At 35.2% G+C, this 20926-nt stretch overlaps 2 protein-coding genes across 15 annotated transcripts in view; both read right to left on the bottom strand.

Moving 5' to 3' along the window:
- The window catches only part of PPIP5K2 (diphosphoinositol pentakisphosphate kinase 2), a 96320-nt gene that overhangs the window by 58964 nt on the left and 16430 nt on the right, over positions 1–20926 (bottom strand). For 10 of the 14 annotated variants that reach the window (XM_053566361.1, XM_053566358.1, XM_053566360.1 and 7 more), the window contains exons 6-18: positions 20636–20790; positions 19106–19207; positions 17435–17596; positions 15966–16087; positions 14589–14690; positions 13201–13287; positions 12415–12494; positions 12222–12327; positions 11688–11773; positions 9408–9533; positions 9144–9265; positions 8757–8939; positions 138–279 (exon numbers count right to left, since the gene is read on the bottom strand). In XM_053566361.1, the coding sequence (XP_053422336.1) occupies positions 138–279; positions 8757–8939; positions 9144–9265; positions 9408–9533; positions 11688–11773; positions 12222–12327; positions 12415–12494; positions 13201–13287; positions 14589–14690; positions 15966–16087; positions 17435–17596; positions 19106–19207; positions 20636–20790 (1575 nt within the window). The remainder of the gene's footprint in view (positions 1–137; positions 280–8756; positions 8940–9143; positions 9266–9407; positions 9534–11687; positions 11774–12221; positions 12328–12414; positions 12495–13200; positions 13288–14588; positions 14691–15965; positions 16088–17434; positions 17597–19105; positions 19208–20635; positions 20791–20926) is intronic. The other 4 variants (XM_053566359.1, XM_053566364.1, XM_053566369.1 and 1 more) reach the window with 1 other exon arrangement.
- LOC128568640 (non-histone chromosomal protein HMG-14-like) lies at positions 4256–5490 on the bottom strand. The gene has a single exon (XM_053566374.1). The coding sequence runs from the start codon at positions 5362–5364 to the stop codon at positions 5059–5061; it is 306 nt and encodes a 101-aa protein (XP_053422349.1). The 5' UTR covers positions 5365–5490; the 3' UTR covers positions 4256–5058.

The raw sequence follows: 20926 nt of genomic DNA, 5'->3' as shown, positions 1-20926 counted from the left end.
TATTAACCCACATTATACCTAGATCTCAAGAGAAGCTTGATGTATTAAAATGAGAAGATTAGTACACCTTATTTCAAAATGTTATAGTAACTGAATAGTAACTTTATTATATATTCTAACAAACATATAACATTTACCTGATGATTTAGGTTCTTCCATTCGATGTCTGATTTGAGAAGTCAAACTCTGAATCAAAGAATAAACTTTATCACAGGTCTTCACAGGATTTTTAATTAAATGCATTGATTTGATAACAGAAATGCTTCCAGATGGAGTAAGCTAAAGAGAGAAAGTATATACTTTATATATGATTATGCCTAATAATCTAAGAGAATAACACACATATATGAAACTTCTAGCAGCTGGAGAACAATTATATACCACAAATAAAGATGACCCCAAAATTTAGGTGACCCTTGAAAACAGGTTTGAACTACACAAGCTCGTTTGCAAGATTTTTTTCAACTGAAGTTCTATAGAATCTGTCTGCCCTTTCTGCCTCCCGTTTGCCTCCACTTCTTCCAGCCCTGATCTCTGAGACAAGAAGTCCAATCCCTCTCCTCCTCAGTCTAATCAAGTGAAGATGATGAACACCTTCTATCACGAACACTTCCACTTAATGAATACTATATATTTTTTCTTTCTACTTTCTTAACATCTCATTCTCTCTACTTTACCTTATTAGAAGAACATAGCACATAATACATAGAACATACGAAATATAAGGTCACTTAATATAAGGGAGGAGATGAAACCAGCATAGCAAAGAGATGTTTGCATTTCCATGTTCACTGCAGCACTGTTCACCACGGCCAAGATACAGAGTCAACCTCAATGTCCATCAGTGGATGAATGGGTAAAGAAAATGTGCTGTACATGCACAACAGAAGAGTCTTGAAAAAGAAGGAAATCCTATCATTTGTAACGGTATAGATATACCCAGAGGACATGATATCAAGTGAAAATAGCCAGACATGAAAAGAAAAATACGTTAATTGTGCTTATATGCAGAATCTAAAAAGTTGAACTCATAGAATGGTGGTTACCAGGGGTTGGGAGAGGGAAGGGAATGGGGAGATACCGATCAAGGGATACAAAATTTCAGTTAGGAAAAACAAGTTCAGGAGATCTACTGTACAGTGTTAACAGCAATTACTGTCTATAGCAATGCATTAATTGTTGTCTACAGCAATGTATTATATTCTTTTTTAAATTTTAATTATTTATTTATTGTTGGGGATTCATTGAGGGTACAAGAAACCAGGTTACACTGATTGCATTTCTTAGGTGAAGTCCCTCTTCCAGTTGTGTCTTGCCCCCTAAAGGCGTGGCACACACCAAGACCTTTCCCTCCTCCCTCCTTCCTTCTCTCTGCTCTTCCTTTCCCCACCCCTTCTTTCTCTCTCTGCTCAACCCTTCCCCACCACCACCATGTCATTAATTGTCCTCATATCAAAATTGAGGACATAGGATTCATGCTTCTCCATTCTTGTGATGCTTTACTAAGAATAATGTTTTCCACTTCCATCCAGGTTAATACGAAGGATGTAAAGTCTCCATATTTTTTTGTGTCTGTGTGGTTTTCGGCCAGGGCTGGGCTTGAACCCACCACCTCTGGCATATGGGACTGGCACCCTACCCCTTTGAGCCACAGGTGCCACCCAAGTCTCCATTTTTTTTTAATAGCTGAATAGTATTCCATAGTGTACATATACCACAGCTTGTTAATCCATTCCTGGGTTGGTGGGCATTTAGGCTGTTTCCACATTTTGGCAATTGTAAATTGAGCTGCAATAAATAGTCTAGTGCAAGTGTCCTTATGATAAAAGGATTTTTTTCCCTCTGCGTAGATGCCCAGTAATGGGAATGCAGGATCAAATGGGAGGTTTAGCTTGAGTTCTTTGAGGGTTCTCCAAAAAGGTTGTACTAGCTTGCAGTCCCACCAGCAGTGTAAAAGTGTTCCCTTCTCTCCACATCCACGCCAGCATCTGCAGTTTTGAGATTTTGTGATGTGGGCCATTCTCGCTGGGGTTAGATGGTATCTCAGGGTGGTTTTGATTTGCATTTCTCTAAACGATAGGGATAATGAACATTTTTCATATGTTTGTTAACCATTCGTCTGTCTTCTTTAGAGAAGGTTCTATTCACGTCTCTTGCCCATTGATATGTAGGATTATTGGCTTTTTTCATGTGGATTAATTTGAGTTCTCTATAGATCCTAGTTATCAAGCTTTTGTCTGATTCAAAATATGCAAATATCCTTTCCCATTGTGTAGGTTGTCTCTTTGCTTTGGTTGTTGTCCCCTTAGTGTACAGAAATTTTTCAGTTTAATTAAGTCCCATTTGTTTATTTTTGTTGTTGTTACAATTGCCACGGCAGTCTTCATGAAGTCTTTCCCCAGGCCAATATCTTCCAGTGTTTTTCCTATGCTTTCTTTGAGGATTTTTATTGTTTCTTGCCTTAAATGCCCTTTATCTATCTTGAATCAATTTTTTGTGAGTGGAGAAAAGTGTGGGTCCAGTTTCAGTCTTTTACATGTGGATATCCAGTTCTCCCAACACCATTTATTGAATAGGGAGTCTTTCCCCCAAGGTATGTTCTTGCTTGGTTTATCGAAGATTAGGTAGTTTTCAGATGTTAGTTTTATTTCCTGGTTTTCTATTTGATTCCAAATGTCTATGTCTCTATTTTTGTGCCAGTACCATGCTGTCTTGACAACAATGGCTTTGTAGTACAGCCTAAAATCTGGTATGCTGATGCCCCGACTTTGTTTTTATTACTAAGAACTGCCTTAGGTATACAGGGTTTTTCTGGTTTCATACAAAACGCAGAATCATTTTTTCCAAGTCTTGAAAGTAGGATGTTGGTTTTTTAATAAGGATGACATTGAATTGGTAGATTGCTTTAGTAAATATAGATATTTTAACAATGTTGATTCTTCCCAGCCATGAGCATGGTATGTTCTTCCATTTGTTAATATCCTCTGCTATTTCCTTTCTTAGGATTTCATAATTATTTTTATAGAGGTCCTTCACCTCTTTTGTTAGGTATATTCCTAGGTATTTCATTTTCTTTGAAGCTATGGTGAAGGGAGTTGAGTTGTGTCCTTAATTAGCCTCTCATCTTGACTGTTATTGCCATATACAAAGGCAACTGACTTGTGGACATGGAATTTATATCCTGAGACATTACTGTACTTTTTGATGACTTCCAGGAGTCTTGTGGTTGAGTCTTTGGATTCTAAGTACAAGACCATATAGTCAGCAAAGAGGGAGAGTTTGACCTCCCTTGCTCCCATATAGATGCCCTTTATTTCCTTATCTTGCCTAATTGTATTGGCTAGAACTTCCAGCACTACGTTGAATAGTAATGGTGACAGAGGACAACCTTGTCTGGTTCCAGATCTAAGAGGAAAAGCTTTCAGTTTTACTCCATTCAGTAAAATATTAGCTGTGCATTTGTCATAGAAAGCTTTGATCAGTTTAAGAAATGTGCCACCTATGCCTATACTCTTCAGTGTTCTAATTAGAAAAGGATGCTGGATTTTATCAAATGCTTTTTCTGCATCTATTGAGAGGATCACATGATCTTTATTTTTGCTTCTGTTACTATGGTGGATAACATTTATGGACTTGAGTATGTTAAACCAGCCTTGCATCCCTGGGATGTAGCCTACTTGATCATGATGAATGACTTTTTTGATGATAAGCTGTAATCTATTGGCTAGGATTTTGTTGAGAAATTTTGCATCTATATTCATTAGTGAAATTGGTCTGAAATTCTCCTTTTTAGTTGGGTCTTTTCCTGGGTTTGGTATCAGGGTGATGTTTGCTTTGTAGAACATGTTGGGGAAGATTCCTTCGCCTCAAATTTTTGGAATAATTTCTGCTGTATGGGAATAAGCTCTTATTTGAAGGTTTGACAGAATTCTGGTGTGAAACCATCCGGACCAGAGCATTTATTTTTACTGGAAATTTTTTTTTTTTTGTAGAGACAGAGTCTCACTTTATCACCCTCGGTAGAGTGCCATGGCATCACACAGCTCACAGCAACCTCCAACTCCTGGACTTAAGCGATTCTCTTGCCTCAGCCTCCCGAGTAGCTGGGACTACAGGCGCCCGCCACAATGCCCAGCTATTTTTTGGTTTGCAGTTCAGCTGGGGCCGGGTTTGAACCCGCCACCTTCAGTATATGGGGCCGGCGCCCTACCGACTGAGCCACAGGCGCCACCCAGGAAATTTTTTTTTTTTTTTTTGTAGTTGAGATTTTATTGGTTGTGTTGAGCATCAGTACAGACATTTCAATTTGTATACACAATTCTTAACGTATGTACCCCAAATCTAAAAAGCCATTTATTGTAATTCTTTTTTAAACATTTATTCCAGTGACTTTCCAGATTAAAATTTGGAGGCAAATGTTCCTTAAGAGGATACCAAGTACCAGTATCTTCAAATGCTGATAAGCTGTTAGGTAAGTCCCACCAATCCACACTTCATTACCATATGCTACATGCTCAGATTTTCAGTCCTTCACAGCACAGCAACAAAGTTATTAGGAAAACAGGAACACCACAACCAAAGATGTTAAGGGGTGTACACAGTTCTGACACGGAGAGCCATATCATGGGAGTGGTTTTCTTTAGGAAACAATTCTAGTACAAAACAACATGGAATAGAAGTAATTTAAAATGTTCACGCATCAATGCAGGACTGGGACTCCATACTGCCATTTAGTATGCTTCGTATTACAGGATATAAAAACTAACCCCCATCTATGGAATGTTAAGCTCACACCCAAGATAGTCAAAGCTTCCCATTAATTCAACATCCCAAACTATTTTCTGGTTGTACCAAAAAATAAACAACCAGCAAATGATTTCACCTCTTAAAAAAAAGCAATTTACACTTAAAAAATGGGATGAGGTGGGATTCCCTCCTTCTTAAAAATGTTTCTAGAGCTACTAAAAAACTTGCATTTACAAAATAGTTGATAAAAATATTCCTCTGGATTGTACAAGAAGGGAGACAGGGACCACTGATAAGACATGGTATATGATATTAATCAGACTTGGCTTCTTTCTCTCCTGCTTCATTAGCGGCTGGATCCTCCTCAGTTTTAGTTTCTCCGTTTTCTGCTGGTAAATCTTCTTTAGTTTCTTGGTTAGCCACTTCGGCCTGCTTTCCCTTTGCTCCTCTTTTCCCTTTCGGTTGCACTTTTTTGTCTGAAGATTTATCCCTTGCTGCTGCCTTTTTTGGCTTCGTTTCCACTTTTGCAGGAGCAGGTTTAGCTGACAACCGCGCCGACCTCCTCTTGGGCTCTTCCTTCCCCGCTCCTTCGGCAGAGCTGACCTTCCTCTTCGGCATCTTGGCGGCGGGCAGGGCGCGTGCCGGGTGCCTGCGGGCCGCGGCGCGCCGAGAGCCTTCACGAAGCTGCGCTGCCTGGCTGCTGCCGCTCCTCCCGCCGCCCGAGCTGCTGAGACCCGCGGCGGGGGCGCTCGAAATTTTTTTTTTTTTTTATTGTGTCTTTAATCTCAGTCCTTGTTCTTGAAATTGGTCTGCTCAGGAGTTCTATTTCTTCCTGGCTAAGTCTAGGGAGAGGGTGTGATTCCAAATATTGATCCATTTCTTTCACATTGTCAAATATCTGGGCATAGAGTTTCTGGTAGTGTTCAGAGATGATCTCTTATATCTCTGTGGCATCAGCTGTTATTTCCCCTTTATCATTTCTGATTGAGGCTACTAGAGATTTTACTTTTCTATTTCTAGTTAGTCTGGCCAAAGGTTTGTCTATTTTATTTATTTGTTCAAAAAACCAACTCCTTGTTTCATTAATTTTCTGAATGATTCTTTTGTTTTTAATTTCATTGATGTCTGATTTAATTTTGGATATTTCTTTCCTTCTACTGAGCTTAGGCTTAGATTGTTCTTCTTTTTCCAATCCCATAAGATGGCTTGTGAGTTTGTTGATGTGCTGTCTGTTTTTCAAATGTAGGCATCTAAAGCAATAAATTTTCCTCTCAAAACTGCTTTTGCAGTATCCCACAGGTTTTGGTAGCTTGTGTGTTCATTGTTGTTATGCTCAAGGAAGTTAATCATTTCCTCTTTTATTTCTTCCTGCACCCAACTGTCATTCAACAGAAGGTTGTTTAATTTCCATGCCTTTGGGTGGGGTTGAACGTTTTTGTTAGAGTTGAGTTCCACCTTTAGTGCCTTGTGGTCTGAGAAGATACCAGGTAAAATTTCAATTCTTTTGATTCTGTTGAGGTTTGTTTTGTGTCCTAGGACATGATCAATTTTGGAGAATGTTTCATGGGGAGATGAGAAGAATGTATATTCTTTATTTTTGGGATGAAGTTTTCTACATGCGCCTATCAAGCACAGTTGTTCTAGGGTCTCATTTAAGTCCCTTATATCTTAGTTTAATTTCTTTTTAGAGGATTTGTCGAGCTCTGTAAGAGGGGTGTTAAAGTCAACTGTTATTATGGTATTATAGGATATATTGCTCAGACTAAGTAAGGTCTGTATCAAGAATCTGGGAGCATTTAAGTTGGGTGCATATTTAGAATTGAAAGGTCTTCTTGTATTTTTCCCTTGACGGATATAAAGCGACCATCTTTGTCTTTTTTGACTTTAGTTGCTTTCAATCCACATGTATCTGAAAATAAGATTGCAATTCCTCTTTTCTTCTGAATTCCATTTGCATGAAAAATTGTCTCGCAACCCTTAACTCAGAGTTTTAATTTGTCTTTTGAAGCCAGGTATGTTTCCTACAGACAGCAAATGGATGGCTTCTAGCCAATCTATGCCTCTTCATAGAAGTGGGGAGAATTCAAGCCATTAACATTTATGGAGATAATTGATAAGTGTGGTAGTATTCTATTCATCTTATTTTGTGAGAGTCCATTGCTTAGTTTTATCTTTTGCATCAGTGTGGAGGTTAGGTTCTGTCCTTTAATTTCTGAGTTCTTATTTTGCTGCTGATCCATTGTGATGGTCAGTGTGTAGGACAGGTTGAAGTATTTCCTGTAGAGCTGGTCTTGTTGTGGCAAATTTCCTCAAGGTTTGTATATCAGTAAATGATTTGATTTCTCTGTCAATTTTAAATCTTAGTTTAGCAGGACATAGAATTCTGGGCTGGAAATTGTTCTGTTTAAGTAGATTGAAGGTAGATGACCATTGTCTTCTTGCTTGAAAAGTTTCATTAGAGAAGTCTGCAGTCACTCATGGATTTACCCCTGTAGGTCAACAGGAGCTTACTCCTAGCAGCTTGAAGAATGCTTTCTTTTGTCTTGACTTTGGACAGGTTCATCACAATGTGTCTTAGAGAAGCTCTGTTAGAGTTGGGGCAAGCTGGGGTCCGATATCTCTCTGAAAGGAGTGTGTCAGAATCTTTGGTGATATTTGGGAAATTTTCATTTATAATAGTCTCTAATATGGCTTCCATTCCCCTGGGGCATTCTTCTTCCCCTTCTGGGATATCTATCACTCATATGTTTGAATGCTTCATAAAGTCCCACAATTCTGTCAGCGAACATCCTGCTTTCTCTCTCTTCTTTTCTGCCTCTTTAACTGTCTGAGTTATCTCAAGAGCGTTGTCCTCTACTTTTCAGATTCTTTCTTCTGCATGGTCTAATCTGTTGTTGATACTTTCTATTGCATATTTAAGTTCCCTAATTGACTGCTTCAGTTCCTTCAGCTCTGCTATATCCTTTCTATATTCTTCATATTGTTCATCTCTCATTTGATTCTGTTTTTGGATTTCCTTTTGTTTTTTTTTTCCACTTTATCAGCAGTTTCCTTCATTGTTTTCATCATCTGTATTCTAAATTCCCTATCTGTCATTTCTAATATTTCTTTATAGGTGGAATCCTCTGCAGTAGCTACCTCGTGGTCCCTTGGGGGGTTGCTCTGGACTGGTTTTTCATATTGCCAGGATTTTTCTGCTGATTTTTCCTCATGAGTGTTTTCTTTTATCTGTCTCTTTGCCCTAATTTTCCTTCCACTTCCTCTTGCTTTTTAAGTTACTCTGCCTCTGGACTAGGGTTTCTATAAGTCAGCAGTCAGCAGGATTAGACCGAATGAACACACACAACCACTTGCCAGTTCTCCACTGCTTTTGTCCTCCTCATGGAGTCCATAAGTCTCTTGCTGACCCTGTGTGTCTCCAAAGGGATGTTTCTGGGCAGATCCCACTAGCCAGAGATGCCTGGAGTCTTCTCTTCCAGTTTCACTGTGCCCAGTTGCAAGGAAGCTGTTACCTGGCTGCCATCTTGCTCCTCCCCCAATGCATTATATTTTTAAAAGACCTGCTGAGAGCAGATTTTAAGTACTCTCATCACAAAAAATGAAACTTATGTGAGGTAATGCATATGTTAACTAGCATGGAATTTCAAAACATCATGTGGCATACAAATACACAATTTTTATTTGTCAATAAGAATTAATAGATTTAACTTTAAAAAAAAGTAAAGAAAAAATAGCCAAAACTGAGACCACAAGGACTAATGATGTATACTTATCCATTTAAGTATTAGAGGTATGACCAAACTATTATAAAGAACAATATAAAGTCAGCAATATGGTGTATTTTGAGGAGATATGGAATGAACTGCCGCTGGGAAGGGAACACACGGGGCTATGGTGGTCTTAATGTTGTGTTTCTCTACCTGGACGGTGATGACAAGAGTATTTGCTCTATATCTAGTAATGAGCTCTGCATGTATGTTTGATGGGTTTCTCTGTTTCTAAAGACTCACCTTTTCATAGTCTTCGGCAGTAAAATCTCTGTCTTTCTGGAGGATTTCATGGAGCCTTGCCTTCACTCGCTGCTGGCAACTGCTCAGAGAGTCGCTGTCGCTGTCCAGGAGGCCATTCATATTTGCACTTTTTACCATTTGAACAAGAATGGGTGTAAGTTCTCCTTCTAGAGCTAACAGTCCCTAAACATAGTAAACAAAGCCAACACAGATTAAAACACTTGATAAGCAAAACAGAAAGTGTCATAAAACTCCTTATGTGCTGAATTTCCTAAGGTGTAAGGTAACTACAATAAATCAACTTTATAAAATATTGCCTTAGTAAAAATGTCTTCAAATGCAATTTTAGACAAAAATTATAGAATTTTAAAAAATACTTATTCATACCTTTGCAAAAGCAGCTGCAGTCATCTGGACCCGTCCTTCGTCAGAGGCATATATTTTGAGGTCATGTCGGTAGGTGCTATGTAATCTAAGTAAACCACAACCAGGAAATCCTGCATAATCTCCTGAAAATAAATCCTAAAATCACTTAAGCAATATTTTTAACTCATTGTATTCCTATGAATATTTAATAATATCACAAAGTAAATGAGGACTTAAAAATATGAGTTATATGTTTAATCAAATTAAAGAAACTCCACGATTTACCTTGACCTCCAGGATACATACACCTGAAAGCTCTCCCAAGTTCTTCAGCCTGGACCCTGCCAGCAGGAGTTAACTCTCCTCCCCATTTCAGAACCAGAAGTAAGGACGGCTCTTCTCTTCGGCTGTCTATGATACATGTGAATGGATAAACAGACAGTCAGTGTAGCTCCTCACAAAGACATACCTCAAGGTTAATTTGTTCTCTCTGTTCTGCAGTGGAATATGGCCCACGTGCAATTATTTTGTTCCTTAACCCTATCTTTGTACAATGTTGCATCTGTAAGGAATATCTTTGTCTTACCTGTTAAAATCTTACTGAAATACCAAATTTCTTTTTCACCTTAGGAGAATGGCTTCAGATTTTCTAAAGCTGCTGCTTTCTCTGCTGTCGTATGACCTGCCCCTGTATTTAATTTAGTTGTGCAATATGTGCTAGATTAAGGGCTTCTTGGATTAAGTTCAGAATCCAGAACTTATCTGTCTTCATATCAAGTGCCTCCTGTAGTGCTATATATAATATGTTATAGGAAGTGAAGAGATAGACACATTTTTATAATAGGAAATCATGATCTGCATAATTTTTACGAAGATGTGGGATGACAAGAGCTTAACAATTTATTTTCATTTTATGCAACATAATACATTTTATGCAGACACTAATATGTTCAAGAGCAGCTTTTTAAATTTGGAATTGTAAAATCTCTGTACATCCCAGATTATGTATTTTCTCAGATGTGGAGGAGGTATCATAAATGAATGACTTTCTGTATAAATTTTGACCTGCCTTTTTTGTGGTTAAGATCTGTGTTGGGTTCTGAAAACTAAAGTAATTTTAAAATAAGCATTACAAGCCCTAAAGGAATTTAGTGATGGTTCATTAAAGTGATAGAAAACCACCCTTTCCCTTGGGGTGGTTAGCAGCTCTACGTGCTTCAACATGCAGGCTAATATTAATGCACAGAAGGACAAATAGCTGACTTTCAAAATTATGTTTGTAGAATATTTTTGAACATAAACATTAAGATATAGCAAAATATATTACTGTCATAAACTGTTATAAGAGCAACATTCCAAATGTTAAAATGAGTATATAAAGATTAATATTAACTTATGTCTGTATTTAAAATAATCATTACTTCAATTCTTGATACCATTAAAAAATGCCACTATAAATATCTATAGATCAATCTTTTCCTGAACATCTAATTATTTCCTTGGGATAGTATTTATAGGTAGAATTAAGGTCCAAGTGTAAGAACATTTTTCAAAGTTTTTGATACAACATTGCCAAACTACTTTTCAAAAGGTTCTGTCAGACTCAGCACCCAAAGCACAGTGGTTATGGTGCCAGCCACATGCACCAAGGATGGCGGGTTTGAACCCAGTCCGGGCCAGCTAAATTAACAATGACAACTGCAACAAAAAATAGCCGGGCATTGTGGTGGCTGCCTATAGTGTCAGCTACTTGGGAGGCTCAGGCAAGACAACTGCTTGAGCCCACAAATTTGAGGTTGCTGTGAGCTGTGACACCACAGTACTTTACCGAGAGCAACATAGTGAGACTCTGTCTCAAAATAAATAAATAAATAAATAAATAAAACAAACAGAAGGTTCTGTCAATTTATACTTCTAACAGTAGCCTAAAATTGTGTTGCAATGTATTCTCATCAGCTTGCTTTATTACCAGTTTAAAAAAGAAAACACTCTGTCATTATGATAGGGAAGAGATTATTATTATCACTATTATTTTACTGGCCATCTGCATTGCTCCATGAAATGACTTCCCCAAATTCTATTTTTCTCTTGAAAGGTAAATACATTTATGGAATTTTGTGCTGACTGCTCTCAGGAGATCAGTCTTATTTAAATGCCTATTCTGGTTTATAGGGTGAGAAAAATACATTTAAGAAACATGTTGTGTATTTTTCATACAGTATTTTTGTACTTCTTAAGCTTTCTTCCTGTATACTCTTCTCTCTTCCATCGAAAGGGAAAGAAAAGGTCCCAATGAATAATAGTTATAAATAAATAAGCTTTCTGAAACAATAGCAAAGTGAAAGGGAAGCTTTGTTCAAAATAACATCTATTCTTTAAAGATTAAAAAATAAAATTTATCTTTTATTTAAACAATAGAAGGCAGCTAAGAAACTCCACTTTATTTTTCCTTTATTCAGCATGCCAATCTAAACTACTAGGCAGAAAGTAGTCCAATGGTAATCTATAATGAATAGTAAATCACCATGTATAAGACAGACGCAATAAGCATTATGCATGACAGACCTTCTTCTTCACTGGATGTTTTAGGACAACCATGGGGGAGATAGGTCAACTGGACTTTACGATTTATTCCAGAAAAATGGCCATACCTGAAAAATAAAACACAAACTGCATGGCCCATGTTGTAGAATCAACATATGTATTTTTAAAAATAAAGAAGGTTATAAGGGGTGAAATCTGTAAAGCTTCTAAGAAGAATACTGGTGGGTATCAATTTTACTTTATTAAAGCGTAGTTCAAAACTTTAAATAACACTGAATCTGTGGTCACGTTAGCAACGTGGCCTTTATTGTAAGAAGTATTTCACAGAGGATACAACTTTGATGTCCTCTGTTAATCTTCCCATTAAAAGTAAAACTAAAACAATAACTTTTCATACAATAATCAATAATCTATTTTCTCACATTAGACTTTTGTTCATTTCTCCTTAGCCACAGCGTTAAAATGAAAGGACTATGAAGGAAATCAAAATGAAAAGTCACATAAAGGAGAATACAAGTAGTTAACACAACTAAGGCTTCTAAAAAAGACACTCACATCTCTAACACGGTCTTCAGCTGTTCCAGCTTTGGCTTGTTTTCTTCAATTTCAGAGTCATTATTCTGCCCCAGCTCCATAAGAAGCTGGCGCGCAATGTCTAGCACTTCCTATGAAATAAGTTAACAAAGAACTGAATTTTTATGCAATTTCACCAATAAAAATCTAAAACTCAACAAGAAAGCAAACAGACTTGCCTGTAATTGTTTTGGTTTTTTGAGTTTTAATTTCCCTGATTTATATCCATCACACTTTTCAAAAAGATCAAAAAACCTTATAAAAAAGAGTACTGTTAGTCACTTGCAATCATTAATATCATCACCATGTATTTAAACAAATAATAAGAAATGATAGACCTGGATCTAGAACTTGTGGTCTACGAGTTTCAAGTACTGTGTTTTCCTTCACTGTGCACACTACGTCTCTACTGTGCTGACAAAACTTAGTACTTTCCTAAACCTTATCACATTAACAACCACTATATCACTCTTAAAAGTTTTCTCATGATGCAAACCAAACAAATATGGAACATGTATTCTCTGAAGTCACTGAATACACATTTAAAAACACCCCTGTCTACATATATTTAATAACTCAGGTTTTTAAATTTTATTATCTACAAATCAAATACTATCTGAAAATAACAGAAAGTTTCATTCTAGTAATTTTCTTCTAAAAGGTTGAGAAGGTTAAGGACTCTCATAATATGATGCAGGAGAATAATAAAGATTTTAATAGATCACCTTATTACAATATGTGAAAGTCAGGTTAGACTGATGATCATATTTATGGATACTGCTACAATAATTTCAGATGCTGATACAAGTATTTTAAATGGATTTTGTATGCATCCAGTTGTTTAAATACTAGTGGCTAAGAAGTAAGTTTTTCTATATGATGTATTTACCAAGAGCTTCTCATTTATCAAAAATTTTTAAATTATATAACAAGTGTCAAATTATTCTCTCTTAATACATACTTTTGATGCCTCACTTCCATTTTCATTTTTTGTTTTGGTGTTCTATCCCCATGACGTATAACAGCAATGACACATCTAAGCTCCATCCTAAAATGAAAATATATATATATTTTCTTCATACTCTAATGAAGTATATCTCACAATTTCAGATTAATACAAAATATAATCATTTATTTAGAGCCATCTTTTACCATTTCAAGATCTTTCCCATAGATATTTATAACTATCCTAATTTTATAAAATCAGTTTCTAAAAAAAAATTAAGCTGGAGGAGGTGGTGATATTATGTTATATAATATACTACAATATGATATAATATAATGTAATATAATATAATACATTTTCTTCTCTAGAAATAGCTACATTATCTCTGGCATAAAAGTAAATAGACAGTAATCCCTGAAATTATTTACATATCTGTCCTGTAACATCAGACCATTATAGATTGAGATTTCATTAAATCAAAACAAAAATAAAGCTTTCAGGAGTCCTCAAACATCGGCCAGCGGGCCACATGTGGCGGTGTGATTATATTTGTTCCCGTTTTTTTACTTCAAAATAAGATATGTGCAGTGTGCACAGGAATTTGTTCATAGTTTTTTTTTTTTTTAAACTACAGTTCGGCCCTCCAATGGTCTGAGGGACAGTGAACTGGCCCCCTGTTTAAAAAGTTTGAGGACCGCTGCTTTATATGATGATGCTATATTTATATATTTGCTACATTTTGTCCATGTAAGGAGAACAAGTATAATTAAAACACAAATTAGAGAAAGATAAAACTATCTTAGAGGCACACTAGAGTTTAGAGGTATAATCCTGTGTTTGCCAAAGCATGAGGTGCAGAACATAACCCTGTAGGGTCGTAATAAAATTACCCGAAAAAAAACTTTGTTAAAAAAGAAAATACCTATCTAAAAACAAAATTTAATAGGTTTTCCCCTAATCAGGACTTCTTAGCATGCTAATGTAAATCTCTAAGCTATGAATATGAAGCATTTAATCAACTTAAAGGAATAATTTTTACTAGTAGAATATTATGAAACATGTCAGTGATATTGGTCTAATTACTTTACCTTAAGAAATGACTTAAAAAGACTATAAGTTGTATGAACACTATAAATTGGTATCTCTTTTATTTTAATGGCTTGATCAAATTATCCAGGCACATTTCAGTATTTTACTTGAGACAACATAAAAGAATTTTAGTATAGTGGGTCCTTGTAAAAGCATATCATCTATTTGTACACCTTCAATTTAAATCATACGAACACACACAGTTTAAGCATATGGTATCTAATAAATTGCATAGCAAATTAATTTTTATTGCAATGGCAGAGATTGACATGGTAAACCCAAGGAATTTCTAAATGAAAATAATTCAAATATACATGGTTCCAGATGTAGTTGGTACAATCGGGATGTCTTCAGCTTCTAAGGGTATTGACCAGGGGATATGAAATTGTGGAGCAAGCTCTCGCATCACAATGTTTCTTCAAGATACAAAAGAAAAAAAATTAAAAATTAGTATATTTCAGAACAAAACTGGGTGCTTAATGGCACAATGACAGAGAATCACAAGAATTAAAGTTAATCTAGTGATTTTACCACATGTAAAATAACCCAAAGAATCAATCTTGTTTAAGAAAAAATCAGATCAGCAGTTCTAAATTGATGTATCAAAACTCATCTATGAGATACAACATAATTGGTACTATTCAATTATTTACTAAATTAAATTTGAATTAAAATATAAATCCGCATTGAATTCAAATAATTCATCATAGCTAATTACATATATGCTGGAACACAAGACTGTTTCTGATCATTTCTTTTTACTTTATTGAATGCTTCCTGAGCTATTCTAAATATCATACTCAGTTTAAACGAATCACTATTATACTTTACTAATAGTGTTAACAATGGAAACATCTTTACATAATTATAATATTTTTGCTTTGTTTAAATTTAGTGTTTATTCATGTTACAATTTAGTAAACACCCAATTTCATTTGAAGGTTAAGTTCATGCATCATTGAAACATACTGCAGCTTGAATAGCCCTATTTTGAAAAATTTTGAAATTTGAAACATTTCTGGTCCCAAGCATTTTGGATAAGGGCTACTCAACCTGTATAAACGCTGACTTCAATAACTAAACATTTTAAAGCATACGTTTCCTATGGCTTGGTCATTTTATACTTTAAAATGTCTTAAAAATAGTTTTTGTCTTGCTAGTGTTCTGAATCTAGGTATAAAGAACACAGGTTGAAGAATACAAAAATGGCACTTCTATATGCAATAATTTACCCTCACTGATAATCTTATAAGATTGTTACATCTCCAAGCAACATATGCTTGAAGAATTGTCAGGCAAAAGAATCCTGAATTCCAAATATTCCATAGTCTCTGTTTACTTATATCACGAATGTTAATTTTGCTATTAAGAAAAGAAATCTTTTTCAACTATAATTATATGGCAAAAATTTGAGGAACAAGGTATCCTAACAAATAAGCTGTTTGATTAATTAAAGGTCAAACTACCTTTAGGTTTTTATCTCTATCAGTCATAAATTAATCTGTTTTTGATAAGCCGAAGTATCACTCAGGATTTGGCACAGGCTGGGGAGGCATCACTTTGTGAACACTGTTCTTACTCTGCAATGCCTTTTTAAAAACCCTGATCATTTAATGTTAAAAATCATTTGGTTTCTAAATAACTAGCATGGGAAGGTAAAGAGAAGAAAAAATAAATTAAAAAATTCTTACCCAAGTATTTTTGCACAATCATCATAATACTTCATGGAATTTTTCACAAAACTGAAGCCATTGACATCACAGACATAGGACTGTCCATTGGCCCGTAACAAATCAAAGCCACAAACTGTTTGCTATTTAAAATAAGTTATAAACTTTAAGGTTTCATTTAAATTATTAAGATTCACAGTTTTCTAGTCTTATCATAATATATCAAATTTTATAAATGCCTAAAAGCATATTACTATATATAGGGTTACTTCATAGTAAGAAATGAAATAAATTATTTGAGTACTTTGGAAACTCATTAGATATGCCAAATGATTATTAGGTTTCTTATCATAAAGTAAACGTAGAATAATCATGTATAAGGGCCTAGAGAGACCAAAAAAAATAACAGATTTCCACTGAGACAAATGTGACCAAAAAACACACAGTATATTAAAAGTTCTTCAAATAACATGTAATTTTGAAACAAAAGCAACATTTTGAACTGCTCTACTAAAAACCTTTGCAATAGTAGAAAGGACTCACTGTAATCCAAGAAGAAAAAATGGAAAAACAGTTTTGAAGACACATCACAGAGGAATGTCCAGTCAGCCCTGTGAATCTTCTAAACCCTGACAACCACATCTTTTGGAACACCTGGAAATTTACTTTATGTAGAAGAAAATGACCGAGAGACATGAATTTCCCACACAGGCTCTAAGAACTTTCTGATCCTCTATATTTTATATTCAAATCATGAGGTATTAGTATAATGTGATTTTAAGTCACAGTGTTTGGAATCCTGGCACAATAAAATGATTCATACGAAGCTACTAAAACTTTTTAGAATATGCTAATACTCTTTCCATGGAAAAGCCTTCAAATTATTAAGATACAAGTATTTATTATTTAATAAAGACTAACACATACTAGTCTTTAAGTTATAGATTCAAGTCAAGATTTTAAAGTTACATTTATCCCTTATTAAATGCAGGTTGTACTACTTCTATTTAAATGGTTACTATCAAGTAAGTTAGATAAAGACCTAACAATATAGATTAATTGAGGGAATTAGTCAAATGTCAGAAGTAAAATGTTTTCTTTAAGAAATGTATTTATATTGCTTTATGAACATTTTTTATCACATATTAGGCCAAAGAATCAATCACTAAGGCTAGAATACTGAGGAACATTTTAATTCAACAAAATTTTTTTATCATTTCTATAAAAAGTAATACTTTTTCTAACCAGTTTTTAAAAATGTTACCCCTAAAACTAATTATTTTCTATAATTGTAATTTCTGAACAAATTGACAAAGTATACTTTTATGTGATACAGAAAGATTATATTGGCCATACAAGAATCTCTTGAAAAGTACATGAGCTATTCAGAAGTAATTACTTTCTCAGCTTACTTCTCCAATTATAAACACAGATAAAAGAAAATTAGAATTCCTAATACACAGGCCGGTATGGCTCATATACCATCTCACCTTGAACGCAAGGCAGACTTTCCAGGCGATTAACTTCTCCCGCGCATTGAGGATGACAGGGTACCTCACTTCTTTCCCTTCACTGTCTCGTTCCACCTTGCCATCCAGTGCTGGAGATTTTCGAGCTTCAGCATGGGCATAATCTGGACCCACAGTATAAACCTTTCACAAATGTTAAATATTTATATACATACACACACAAAACCAGGAGACAACAAATTAAAAAAATAGTTCAGACTCTAGATGAGTAGAAAGATGTATCTTTGAATTTTACATGTCATGAATTTCAATTCATTGGGAAAGATCATAAATAATTTAACAAAACAAGTAAAGCGAGGTTTCCTTCTTTACAGAAAACTATTACATGGAGTGTCTTGAGGGATACCAGGATGTATACGATATGATCCCTCTCCTCAAACTGTTTTAACAAAGGAGAAATGCAAATATGTATGTAACTATGAAGGAATAAATTGCCAAAAGAAGATTTTAAAAAAGGGCCTGAATCCAAGAATAGACCAGAGAAGGAAAGACAGCCCAAGCAGAGAAGGCAAATACAAAGGCCACTGAGAACAAAAGATGTCCATCAACAGAAAACCCCAATTAATTCCCGCATTTTTATAGTAATTGATAAAAAGTTTACCAACTATTCCCATCTTAGGAATTTTCTGAGGCATGAAATAGCATAATGTATTCAGGAAATAGTAAGTTAATTGATGTAGTTTATACTGTAAGAAATGACACTGCAAGACAGAGGACAGACTGTGAAATATCTTGTATGCCAGGCTTATGAATCTGGTTATTATTCTTATGAATCAAAAAAGATTCACTAGGCAATTTTTAAGAATAGATAAGAGCACTCTGGTTAGAAAGACACTGGCTTAAGATAAAGCAAGGAAACCTTATTTGCCACCAACTGAAATCCCAGACATTTTTATTTCACATCGCTGGTCCACAGATCTTAAAGTACATTCACACTAACCATCACTTGGAAACTGTGATGTCCTTAACCCCAACATTCTATTATTTATTTATTTATTTATATTATTATTATTGTTATTATTATTATTTGAGACAGAGTCTCACTTTGTCGCCCTTGGTAGAGTGCCATGGCATCATAGCCACAGTAACCTCAGACTCTTGGGCTCATGTGATTCTCTTGCCTCATCCTCCTGAGTAGCGGTACAGTGTCTACCACAATGCCTAGCTAGTTTTAGAGATGGGGTCTCACTTTTGCTCAGGCTGGTCTTGAACCCCTGAGCTCGGGCAATCTACCCTCCTCAGCCTCCCAGAGTACCTGAATTACAAGTGTCAGCCACCGTGCCCGGCTCTGACATTTTATTATTTAATGTCTTTTTAAAGACATAGATATACTATATATGTATCACAAAGTTAGTTTTAAAGTATATTGATAACCATACTTCAATATGTGTCTCCTTCACGACCCTGTGTGTTCTGTTTTAGGTATCTAAGAACATTATTCTTTAAAAAGGGTCTACAGACTTCAGACTGCCAAAGGTATTCTTGGGAGAAAACATTAGGAATGGCTAATAAAAAACAAAACGGGGGTTTAGAATAAACGTTAAGATACAGCTAGCTAAAGGATTACCTCTTTTCTTGAGATCACTGGCAAACTTGAAATGCAAAATTAAAATCCACTTTAACCAATCCTACCTTAACATCAGTGCCATCCGTGGGCATAAACTCCTCATATATATATGAGCCTGTCTTCCGCACACTGCTTTCTGGAGAGTAAACACTGCTTCTGCTGCCAATCTGAAAACAAAAGATTTCTATCAGTATAAACACTAAGTCACTTCCCACATTTTTATAACAAAATGATAAATTGTTAACCATCTATTTTCATCTTAGGAATTTTCAGTTAAATATTTTTAACCCACAAATATTTACTATGTACTTGGCACCATAGTCATCTCTGTTGTCCCTGCAACTTACATGTAAGAACACAGAAATACAGCGAACACTAAGAATCACGTTCCTCAGATTCATCCATGTTGCCGCATATAACTCAAGTTGGCTCATTTTTTTCTACTACAAAATTTTCCACTGTATAGATACACCAGCATTCACCCATTCTATCAATGTCCAGGCTGTTTTCCAAGACTTATTACAGCAATGTAACTCTGAACATCCTTATTAAGTGTCCCACGTTACTGTGTACAAAGAGTGTTTCTAAGATATACAGTAGAAGAGAAAATACTAGGAGATAGAAAATGTTCATATGGATTCAGAAAGATAATGTCAACATCTTTTATAAACTATTTTTTAACAATTGAGAGTTTTACCAGCAACATAAAGCACCAAAAAATGTATACATCTGGTAGAAAGGGAAAAACTGTATTAAAATTGTAATATTCAATATATACTGATAGCAAAAGATGAACACAAGTCAAGTTGAGCAGCTCTTGTGACTGCAGACGCCAAACGTGTCTCCAGTATCACAGACTAAATGCAGTTTTTTTTCTTTCTTAAAATTTGTGTACGTGTTTTTGGCATCTTCTGTATAAGAGTTTCCAATGTTTCTATGTCTGGTCCACACTTGGTATTGTTAGGCTTCTTAATATTTGCCGCACTAGTGGATGCTAAAATGGTATCCCATGTTCTTAATTCGAATTTTCATGATTGTTTGCAACTGTATGTGGATTTTACGTTATGTTGCTAAGAGGCTGTATCAATTTGCAGTACTGCCAACAGGAATTTGGGCTTGTGCTTGTTGCCCAACTACCTCAATCATTTTTATTGCAGTCAATTCAAAAAGCAGTACAATGTCATTTTGTCTTAGATTTGATTCCATTTATTTTATTATGGGTACAATGAAGAATACTTTCATGAATATAGAAGTTATTATTTTTTCTGTGAACTGTCTATTTTTCTAGGCCATTTTTCTAAATGACTGCTGATCTTTACCTAAATTTCTATTTTGACAGATATACAAACACAAGGTAAAAGAAAAAAAAAACAAATAACTTTTCTTAGTATTCTGTAGGCAGGATTCCATTTAACAGCATGAAGTAACAAATGAGGCCTTGGTTTTCTAACAAAGTATAATGAAACTTTTACGAATTTACCTCTACATGATATATTCTCATGAGTTCAATATGTAACCATAATTTTATTAAACGCTTGCCCACCTTTAATACAACTTACACGACAATTATGAATAGTACTCATATAAAGGTTCACCTTTCTAAAGAGCCTTTGGCTCCCACCGCCAGCCGATGTTGGGTAGTAAATGTAAACATTGTGATCCTCTGCACTGACTGGCTTTTCCACAAACGGCTTTTGGAAAACTTCTCCGTTTACTTCTACCTGATCTTCTCCTTCAATCAGATTGCATTCTACGTATAAACCAAATATAATGGAAAGAAAAATTGCATACCATGTTATATTATCTGGATACCACATAATCATTGAGGACTTTTTTAACTAGAAGAGAGATCATAAAGAGAATAAACTTGGATAATGTACTTACTT

The sequence above is a fragment of the Nycticebus coucang genome, chromosome 17 (genome assembly GCF_027406575.1).
Source record: "Nycticebus coucang isolate mNycCou1 chromosome 17, mNycCou1.pri, whole genome shotgun sequence".
NCBI lineage: Eukaryota > Metazoa > Chordata > Mammalia > Primates > Lorisidae > Nycticebus > Nycticebus coucang.
This window is presented reverse-complemented; position numbering and strand designations above follow the sequence as displayed.